The sequence below is a fragment of the Scardinius erythrophthalmus genome, assembly GCF_964197995.2.
Source record: "Scardinius erythrophthalmus genome assembly, chromosome: 24".
In the NCBI taxonomy this organism is placed as follows: domain Eukaryota; kingdom Metazoa; phylum Chordata; class Actinopteri; order Cypriniformes; family Leuciscidae; genus Scardinius; species Scardinius erythrophthalmus.
The window spans coordinates 6,333,051-6,344,433 of record NC_138244.1 but is presented as its reverse complement, the minus strand read 5'-3'; the positions used below and the strand labels follow the sequence as shown (position 1 = coordinate 6,344,433).

General features: G+C 39.7%; 1 protein-coding gene across 1 annotated transcript; it reads left to right on the top strand.

Annotated features, from left to right (window-relative positions):
* Window positions 1-926: 926 nt before the first annotated feature.
* Window positions 927-9,492, top strand: drd4a (dopamine receptor D4a; the record flags this gene model as incomplete). Its single annotated transcript, XM_081355565.1, has 4 exons — window positions 927-1,157; window positions 2,576-2,688; window positions 5,528-6,102; window positions 9,281-9,492. The coding sequence occupies exons 1-4, from the start codon at window positions 930-932 to the stop codon at window positions 9,490-9,492; spliced, it is 1,128 nt and encodes a 375-aa protein (XP_081211691.1). The 5' UTR covers window positions 927-929.
* Between the last annotated feature and the right edge of the window lie 1,891 nt (window positions 9,493-11,383).

Here is an 11,383-nt window from a genome sequence, read left to right as displayed (position 1 = left end):
ATACAAGGACAGAAAAAATATACTGAAAACAAATCAGAACCAATGGACCCTTTTCACAGATTGTGATGACTATTTATAACGGTCATCAGCATCGTAAATCCTGCAAAGTTTTTTCATATTTAATTTGTTTTTAATGTATGTACATTTATAACACTATACTTAGTATTATACTACCTTTGCATCAAATTACAAAAAAAAAAAAAATGTCTTTATGACAGTTGGCTTTTGATTCTGTGCTACGACTACGAGAGGCAACGACAACTTAAGTTACGCTCGTCGAAAAAACATAAAGACCTAGCTTACTATCTCTAGTCAAATAAATACACCCCTATACGCACATAAAGTAGGCTAATATAAGTGATTATTTAGTGTTGAAAGAACGCAAGATTCAGCCTACACCTCCATCTTTAAGCCACTCGGGGGAAATGTCACACCCACCCGTCAGAGATGACGAGATTATCACTCCCGTGGATCGTTACGGTCAAACTAAAGCAGAGAGACACCGGACGGTCAACCGGTGAAACGCTGAGAGGCTTTATTTACAGCCCTATTCACTAACTTTAACAAGTGATGTTGTTATAAAGATAAGCGTTTTCAATAACCTCGCGTCAATATAATGAACCGCCTCAGATATTAACAGCGCGACGCTAAGCCGCTTTAAGACGCGCGCGCAGGTGGATGGAAATAGAAGCGCGAGCTCGGGCTGTGTGAACCTGACAGAAAACTTTTGCGTCAAACAACGAAGAATGAACAGCGATGATCTTAGAGCTTACTGGGACTCTCAACGTCTTTTTTCCTTTAAAGACAACAAATAATGGGACGCGGGTCGGAGTTTTCAGGAGCGCTCAAATAATGGCTAAGAAGAAACGGGTTTTAACGGTCAGTTTTATCAAAGGATTCCCAGATGACAGGTTATTATAGAGGCAGACATGCCAGCCAACCTCACCATCTCCAGCCACACCACGAACTACAACTTCCCAGCGCTCATATTCGGGGTATTATTGATCATAATCATCATATGTGGGAACGTGCTGGTGTGTCTGAGCGTTTACACGGAGAAAGCGCTGAAAACCACTACTAACTACTTCATAGTCAGTTTGGCTGTTGCTGATTTGCTGTTATCTGTTCTGGTATTACCGCTGTTCGTGTATACAGAGGTGAGTTAAGATTATTCATTAGCTAGATATTCTAATCACAATATTGTGTATTTGCAAGGTGACCAGAAAACAAACAGGTTTGTAAAACCCCGCTAAGCTGGTTTACCTGGTGATCATCTTAAATGAACCACTGTGAGCATTGGACACTTTCATGCTGGTTTTAACATGTCTGTACTTGTAAACCAAGTTTATTTTAAGTCAGAAATGTATATTAAAATGTATAAAGAATTGCTGAATTAAAAATAAGTTGATTTCATGCTATATTTACACAATATTATATTTGAATATTTTATATTGAGCGTGTGTGTATGTGTATATGTGTGTTTGTGTGTGAACGTAAAACTTAGTAGTTGATACGTGCTATTTTTATGCAATATATTTTTTTAATATTTAATATTAAGTGTGTGTATATATAGCCTATATATATATACATAAACATGAATGTAAAACTTAGTAGCTAAAACGGTTTTCTTGTAGCAGCAGTAACTGTAGTAGCTTGCCAATACTATGGTTAACAATGATAACAGTAACCTTTCATCTATTGACTATAGATCATCTAACACTTAATCGATCTGATCACCTGACACTGTTCCACAAAAGCGCTAGACGAACTTAGCATCAATGCTCAATTGTTACCCTTGCGTGAAAAACTTTGCAGACTTGCATTCATCCGGCCTGCAACGGCCCCCTGCTGCTGAGATTGTCTGTCTCTGCCAGAGCGGACATCATGAACACACATCACACAACACACATTGTCTGTCACTCCGGGATGCGGGCGCAAGGCCTTCCACTAAAGAGGCCTCCAAAATAACTGTCGATCGGACATTCAGGGCCATGCTAGTTACCGTATCCCCTAGACTGGATTCTGAGGGCCCCAGACAGCGGAGACAAGGTCACCGGGAGCGATGCAAACGACTCATGGTTGTTTGGCTGGCTCTTCACTACAAGGACACAGAGAAAAATAAGCTCCAGTGAGTCAGCCGTGGCTTAATTACAATTTTACATGAGTCCCCTCACCACGATCTCATGGCTTCCACTTGTAGGGGGAACGGTGCTCGTTGGCATGGGAGAGAGGCCATTACCAAAAAGCAATTAGGAATCTGTCCTCATCTCCTGGCCAATAATTAAAATGCCATTAAATCCTCCTCTCTGCTGTTTTATCTCTTTTTTTTTAGAACACATGATGCACATCAGGTACTAAATTACCATCAGCCTGAGAGCATGTGGTGTGTGTGTGTGTGTGTTGTGACAACGCCAAGCGGATAATAGGGAAATTAAGGTTTCGCACAGTCGCTCTGCAGTGAAAGAGGTCAGAGAGCCATGGGAATGAAATGATAGGAAAACATGGCATGTATGAGAGAAGCAAGCAACAAATTAGTAAAGAGCAAAAGACAGTGATGATTTTCTCTCCCTCTCAGTTCCAGGATGGAGTTTGGTCCCTTAATATGACCCTTTGTGATGGACTGATGACGATGGACGTGATGCTTTGCACCGCCTCCATATTTAACCTCTGTGCCATCAGCATAGACAGGTGGGTCTGACATCGAGCTGTTAATATCGTTAACTAAAATTAAAAACTAAAACCATTAAAACAATTGACCCTTCGCAGGGAGTTTGATTGACAGACGATCTGACCTATCATAATCCGCCATCCGCCGAATCTGCCATTTTTGTCCGACAAAGCAGTCTTAGTAGATTAACGTTGAAAAACGGAGTGTACTGACGTCTTTCCGCGGTTAAAACAACATTCCTTCTGATGTTCATTCATGTTTATTTGATGCTATAAATGAGCTAGAAGGAAGAGATGATCGGTTCACGAGCAGTTTTAACAGAAGCGATCTGTCAGACACATTAAAGAGCCACAAAACTGTATTTACTGTTGAAATTTCTTTAAAAAATGACCAAATTTGAAAGTTGAGACTTGTTTCATATCAAAAGTGACCTGGTCTGTCCTGTCTGTCAGTGTCCTCTGCTCCGCGATGTGTGTTTTACTGCGTGAGAACAGGGTGGGGCGTGAGAGCGACGTGGCTTGTCGGACATAGCAACAGTAACTAAAGGGGGCGGGTCTTTGCGAACGGTCAATTGTAATTCAGTTTGGACTGAATCTGCATGGTTTAAGTAGATAATAGCTACACTTTAGGCCCTGTTTACATTTGGTATTAAAATGCGTTTTGAGCTTGTCCACGTTCCACCACTTCCAGATATAGTTGAAAACACATTCGCTATATATTTGCTTTCGTAGTGTAAACGCTCATGTGGACGAATGTGTTCAAACAGCCACAGAAGACCGTCTTCTCTCCGTCTACTGATCTAATGAGTGACATTATGGGAAGAGCTCAAGCTAGACAGATTTAAACTTTATCGGCTGAAGACCCAAGTTTGATTTGAAGATGAAAAATGTACCAAGCACAATGTTCTCTCTCCATTCCTGATTTCTAACACACACTGACAGCGTTCGGCTGGTCTTGTGTCTGTCAGAGCAGAAACTGAAGCTGATGCTCTCCGTGTGTTTTTCCATCGTCTCTGGGCATGTTCATATGTAAACTGCGTGAGATTATTTCATTCATTATTGAAAGATCTGAAAATCCCATACATTTACTCGCCCATAAACCCTCCCCTTGAAGAAATCTGGACAGAAGTGGTCAAAAGTGGACAAAAGAGACTAAATAAAGAGACAAAAGAGACTAAATACAGATTAAAACACCAAGTAGACAAGGGAGATCGACCAAAACACATCTTAATACCAGCTGTAAAAAGAAACTTAGAGAAAATGTATTACCATTTGTTTGCAAGCATGTTTTCCATCCTAATGCAAATTAGATATCATGCTGAAATAGTTTGCACCCACTTTAAAAATTTTTATTTATTTATAGTCGTTATCAAAGGAAAAACTCACTGTGGTGATCGCGGCTGCGGTTACTGTGTGTGTGGCAGACACGAAATGCGTAAAACATGCCTTTAAAGTCTGACGCCTGAACTAGGGCGAGGATCGATGAATCAAATTCATGCAGTGCACTGATTTTTGCACAGCTATGGTTTTATATTTTGGAGAGCGATAAGGGTCACAGCAGGTTACCTTCCTAATTGTGGTTCTGTTTGAAGACACGATGAAATAGCATTCATAATAAAAGTTCATAGCTTCCTGCTATGTTTAAAAGAAGAGAGACTGGTAGAAATACAGGCAGAAAGAAATGTATTCAGAATAACTAAATGGCATATCTTGGAATTACACCGGATTCATCGTTAGACTGTCCCGCCGTCGCTGGCCTTGCGATTCGAGTCAACCGGAGGGTCATTATCGTCCCTCCTGCCATTCAGTGTGGCTCAACAGACGGTGTTTTGAGAGATTAATGAGATATATGCTCAGGGCGGCGCTCTGGAGATACAACAGCATGAAACTTGTTATGCAAGGAAAGGCTGCAAACACACCACTTGGCAGAAGTCGCCACAGAATCAGCATGAAAAAGCAATGTGTTGAGAACAGATACACGGACACCGCTGCGTTTGATTCGTGTAACAGCCATATGCGTCCAGAGCCGGGAGATGCCTCAGGGTTCACACTCCTGTTTAGAAATGTACTCGCTCAGCAATAGTGGCTTCTTCTATCACTGATATGGAGATGATATGCAGCTTTGAGATTCATAGAGAACAGTTATTAAATAAAACAGTATGATATGTGAGAAACACGCATAAATATATTATAATGCATGAATCTGACATTTATGTGTTTCTCACATATCATACTTCACTCCCCAAAATATATATTTTTTTACTTAGCATAAAATACATATTATTAGAAAATTATTATTAAATAATGTATGACATTTAAGCACTTAAGCCCCATATTTTTTATGTATTCTTGTACTTTTTTTAAGTGGTAGTTTCCAATTTTTTTTATATAATAGGCATACAGTAATAATGATTTTTTTTTCCATTTAGTTTATTTTGCATAAAGAACACACACACACACACACACACACACACACACACACACACAATTTATTTTTATGACATTTAAGGACTTTTTGCCCCAAATTATTGTACCAAAAGTGGTAGTTTTCTTTTTCTTTTCTTTTTTTACTATAGGCATACAATAATAATAATGAAAAATGTTTGAATTTTGGGGTGAGAATTATGACCTGGACATTTCACAGGTTTTGTGAAACCACGTTCTAAAATACACACACGTTGGATACGAGTGGTATTATCTGTAGCAGATGAGGGTTCAGGTCAACACACAATTGGGTCAACTCAATTAGCCAATGAGAGATTCAACCAGCTAGCATTTAAAGATGAAAGGAAGGTGTTGATTAGGGTCAAGAAAGGTTTTTAAATAGTTTTGCATTATAATACCTCATGGTTTGCAACAGGTTCATCGCAGTCTTTGTCCCGCTTAACTACAACCGCCAACATGTGGACCAGCGACAGATTGTCCTGCTTTCCGCCACATGGATCCTGGCCTTAGCCGTGGCCTCCCCCGTGATGTTCGGCATCAACGACGTCCCCAACCGGGACAACAGCGAATGCAAGCTGGAGGACAACAACTACGTGGTCTATTCCTCCGTCTGTTCGTTTTTCGTGCCGTGCCCCATCATGCTGTTGCTGTACTGTGGGATGTTCCGGGGCCTGAGGAATTGGGAAGAGGCGCGCAAGGCCCGGCTGAGGAACAGCATGCAGACCTGCCGAAAGCTTCAGGAGGCCGCCGCCTCGCTCCCGCCCCTGTCTGGCCTGCCCCCCCCTCTGCCGCCTGTGATCGAGAAAGACCTCACTGACACGGAGGACCTGGACCACGATCACTACCCCGATCCTGACAGCCCAGATCCGGTGTCCATGCTCGCCTATCCTGCTGGGAACTGCAAAGATCAAAACCAGAACCGGCAAAGGAAGGGGGCGAAAATAAACAGGAGGGAGAGGAAAGCAATGAGGGTGCTTCCCGTTGTAGTAGGTAAGTTAGTTGATGTGAAATACACGTCAAAGTTGACAAGTCTTGCTATACTCTAGTTTTTATGACACTGTATTATTTCAGAGACTACATTAATTCATTTATTAACCTTAAAACACATACCTCGGGTGTTTATCGACCCGGGACGTTATTCACTTCCTCCCACTCATTCATTTTTTAAGGTTAGACATCAATCTTCTTAGTATTCCTCAATCCAGTCATTCTGAACAATATAACAATTTTTTATTTTTATTTTTTAAAAAGTGTGTAGGGTCACTAGCGACCCGAGGTATGTAATAGTGTAAGTATATTATTATTTATTTAACGTTTTTATAGACATCAATTTGCGGATTGAAAATGAACTTCACATGCTTAATAATTTACAAGAATTTTTTTTTTATCATTAAAAAAATAATTGGCGGATCATTTATTATTTTTTAAATACTGTTTAAATGTTTAATTTCAGCAATTTTGTGCACTTCATAGTTGTAATCAATAAATTAGGTGGACAGAGTCATTGCCTGGCAGTTAGCAAAGAAACAACGTTTCAGCCTATTTAGGGAATACTAATTTTTTATGTTTTCTTTATAAGGAATGAGGAATGTCTTCAATTTCTTTTCATAGCTTTGATTTAATGCACCATAATCTCAGTTTGGAGGCGTTGTGAGTTCAAATCAAACAAAGAGAAAAAAATATATAGTCTCTCACTTTTAAAATGGGCATAGAGTGATTAAAAACACCCTGTGCACGTTTGCTGAAACGAGGAACTCCTTTGGCCCTCATTGGCTAATCATTCCTCGGCAATCCTCCAATCCGATTATGATGTAAGCCTCACTTTAGTCCAGCAGGCAGAGTGGGGGCAGCCGTCGTCACATTGAGACATGCACTTATCCTCTTCACGGGTTCATGAGACGCGCCAGTGCTGTACCTGTGCCGTGTACAGTACTGACAGTACTTGGCAATCCCTTTCACTCCTTGTCAATCTGAGTACAGGCGAGAAAGAGGAGGTAGAAGAGTGAGAGAGAGGTCAGGGTTGGGTCACACCAACTGTTCAGAAGTCCACACTAGAAGCTTAGTAACTGCCAGCTAGTTTAGACCTCACTGTCCTTTATTTGGTTGCAGCATTTGTTGTTCTTAAGGTTGTGAGCTCTCTGTAAAGATCAAGAAAAACGCAGTCGAATAACATGACGTTTACCCTCAATGATCCAATATTGTTTTCAAAAACGTGAGCTGAAGTTGTTGGAATGCATGAATTTTAATCCTTTATTCTAACATTTGCCTCACGTAACTTGATAAAAATGTTTCCACTGAAATACTACTTAATCATTAATAACAAAATAGTGATTTTTAAATTGCATTAATTTATTATGATTATTTTATTTGATATGTATAACACGTGCTGTTTAGCTCAGGTTTGAAAAGACTAACAAAGTAATATATTCACATAAGGTTCTCTCTTAAAATCCAAAGGAGTGTAAATGTCAACATTACGTATACTGTACGTCTAAAGGATTTAAGGTTATTGATTATTTATTATTTTAGGTTATTGAGGTTATTAATTTCAACCGTTACTCTTGGTCCGAGGCTTCTGTAAATATTTATTTAATAGGTAGAATTATGTTTCAAATAGGTTTAATGGTGCCATGCAAAAATATGTAGTATTGTACTTAATTCCCGTTTACTTTAAAACTGGGCTAAGTTGTAAGTTGCACAATGTCAGAAGAGCCACAATGCAAATGGCCAGTCATGTTCAAAAGATAATTTTTTAAAAATAAAACATATAAAAATATATAAAACAAAGCATAAAAGCCAAGGTACTCCAGGGATAAACGTAACGTCCTTTACAGTGACTTTCAGCCATCCTACCTGTCCTCTCACTTCTGACGGATGATAGATCTGTGGTTCCTAGTGGGAGCGGGAAAGACAGATCGGAGGGTCATATTTCATATTCCTCTGACAAGAGCGTCTGAGTAGAAGTGAATAAAATAACTTATATCTCTGATTCCTGCTCATTTGAGAAATTCATTTTAGTGAAGTCTTGCAGGGATTCACTGCCTTCAAAGTGCAATTTAAAAGCCTGGAAAATGAAGAGGACCGGGTTAGATGTTCAATGTGCTGTATCATCCATGTGATCCTGTTTATTTCTTTGGCTTTTTACATTTTTATCCAGTTTATTATGAATATTATGGACTTTTTTGTTTACAGTGTGCTGTTTGATTTTGATTTTCAAGTCTGTTCACACTAAGAATGATAAATATATAAATAACGGAAATCTAGATGGCGCAGGCTGATTGGTCCTTAACTCAAACGCTTGCAATCACATCATTCTCTATAGGGCACAGCTGATTGGTTCCTGCTGTATCAGTAGCCAATGAGCTTGCTGCTCAACCTTCAAACACTTGGTTAGCATTTGCCTTAACAATGCAACCTTCCTCCTTCCCCAGCTCCACCTGTATAGATCTGCTACGGGTAATTCATGAATGCTACAGTATAGTCTTACTTGCTCACAGCAGTGTGTTGTGTGTGTGTTGGCAAGACCAGACATATCAACATGGTCATATCCATTACCACGCCAAACAGTCAGAGAGTTGTCATGGCAGAACTATAACTATATTAGCGCCCACACCAATTGATTTCATTCTGTTTATTATAAGCATGCGCTGTAATTTTGTCGTCTGTCACTTTAAATGCTCGGGTCTTTAACGTTGAGTGGATTCTGATTGGCTGTTAATGATTTTATTGTTCAGGAAAAAAAATCGTTCTGAAAGTGATTTCAACGATATCGTTCCTCTGTGTCGTAAACATAATAGTTGTGGTGTGAGCTTTCCCATTCTCGTAGAATAAGAACAATTATTAAAGTTATAGTTATCGTCCTTGGTTTGAACGGGCCTTAATCAGCAGTATTACGAACAATATGAGGAAAACTTGCGAATAAGCTCAAACAACTGTCATTAATCGTAATAGTTGTGGTGAGGACAAACTTATGCTCACAGAATTAGAACGATTGTTAAAACTTTATTGTTATTGTCCATAGTGTGAATGGCACTTAATCAGTGGCATTACAGCAAAAATAACAATATCGTTCCTCTGTATTGTTTTAGTCATAGTTGTGGCGTTTCCTTCCAGTGTTAAAGGACGACAATATGTTTATGTGTGACATCTGACATCCGTCCATCCACAGGTGCCTTCCTGTTCTGCTGGACGCCGTTCTTCGTAGTGCACACGATGAGGGCTCTTTGCGAAGAGTGTGAAATCCCTGGCTTCGTCATTAGTATCGTGACCTGGCTGGGCTACGTCAACAGCGCCCTCAACCCCATCATCTACACCGTCTTCAACACAGAGTTCAGGAAGTTCTTCCGAAAGTTCCTGCCGACTCTGCCCAACTGCTGCTAGCCTGAACATGTTCTCTGCTAACGGTTTACGAACAAAACATACCCAGAAGTATAAATAAACCAGACAAATAATGCTTGCATGTAAATACAGCATGTTGTATGACACAAATATGAAAGTATGGTTAAAATGCACTACAATGTTTGCTGCCATTACATTTTTACTTTACATTTTTATTTTGTATGTTTACATTTTGAAAGCTGACATCAAAGGGCCTCATTCATGAAATGCAAGCCGAATGAATTTGTTTGTAAAATCATTTTATGTAAACTGTCATTTTTTATACTGTTACGTTTTTGCAAGTAGAAAGAATGTTTGTTTTTCCATAATTTTTCCATGTAAACACACGCAAGACGGACGTGTTTGATCGTTGCGCTCGCGTCTTGCATCTTTCGTAGCATCTTACGCATGACAAGTTAAAATATGTCTGCCGGTTTTTTCCCCATTCCACTGCCAAAAACACGTTCAGCCCTTCTAATGGAAATTGCATTTTATTTATGTCTCTGTAAATTGTTCGTAAAACATTTTTAATGTAATTTTGGTTGTTGTAATACATGACTTCCATGTAAATATTACATAAAACGTGAGTTACATAAATTGTTGCAATCACAAAATACATGCATGAAATCACATGCATGTAAATTTTTCATAAAATCGAGTAATGAAAAAATACCTGGAGAGCGGGAAAAAATCAGGAAGAACTTGTTTTTGGATGTTGTTATTAAAGCGAATATGACAAATTATGCAAAAATGGCTTTACGAACAAATGAAACATTTCGTTCTGCTTGTGTTTGATGGACGAGGCCCAGTTTATGCTTTGAAGCTTCTATGACAGGAATGTCTGTGGAACGGTCTGCCATCTACGATGACCTCTCTTTGCTTTACAGTTCTCATGTGATGTGCGAAGGAGCTCATCCAGGGCCCGTAAGTTAGGGCGTTCATTTTGTATCTGATTGCACTGACTTTCATCTGAGAAATAAATGTTTTTCACAGACAACTTCTTTGTGCTGATGTCCAGAAGAGGAGTTAAAGGCACACTATGCAGTTTCTGTTTTTCTCAAACAGCGCCCCCTAGAGTCGCTGTGGCGTACTTGTATTTAACGTTACTTTCGTAAACACCACTCACGCAGAACCGTCTCTGCACTCTTCCGACCGCGCTTTCTTCGTCGACTCTGCCATGATTCACGTCTGAAATGCGTGCGAGTGTCTTCCACAGAGGCTGCTTCATATGTCGTTGATGTATGCGACGTTGTGCCGTAAAGCAAGTCATGATTCTCGCGAGATTTGTCGGGGCGCCACCTCTCAAACTTACATTGCTGGTTTTGCCAGCGGCGTCCCCGTCCTGCTTTGCTATCGGGATGATTCGCCCCACTACGAGTTCGTTTACCATCAAAATGATTTCGAAGCGGTTATATTAAGGTACAAATCTTGCATAGTGCGCCTTTAAAGACACTGAGGTTGTACAGTAGACGTTAGTGTGACCGTTAGCACCGCGGTTTGCCCAGAAAAAGCAAAAAAAGTTGAGAGAAATCTAAATAAAAAAATTCCAATTTCTCATGATTTGATGAGAAACTGAGTGAAGAGAATATCTCAGAGTGAACTACGGCACACGAACATGCACAGAAACCAACGGCCAAGGTCAAGATTTTCGTTATAATACATTAAATTAATATCGTACACTGGAATATGCAACATATTTCACATGGGCTCATTCTGTGATACTTTTGCTTTAAAATTCTCCTTTTTTGGTCCATAAAAGGAAAAAGGGAATAATACGGTATTAAAACAACACAAGGGTGACTTGATTTTTATTTTAGGGTGAACTGGCCCTTTAAGTTTCGGAACCCCTGACCTAAAAAGAAAAACAAGACAGCTAGCGATTACCTGGACGTGT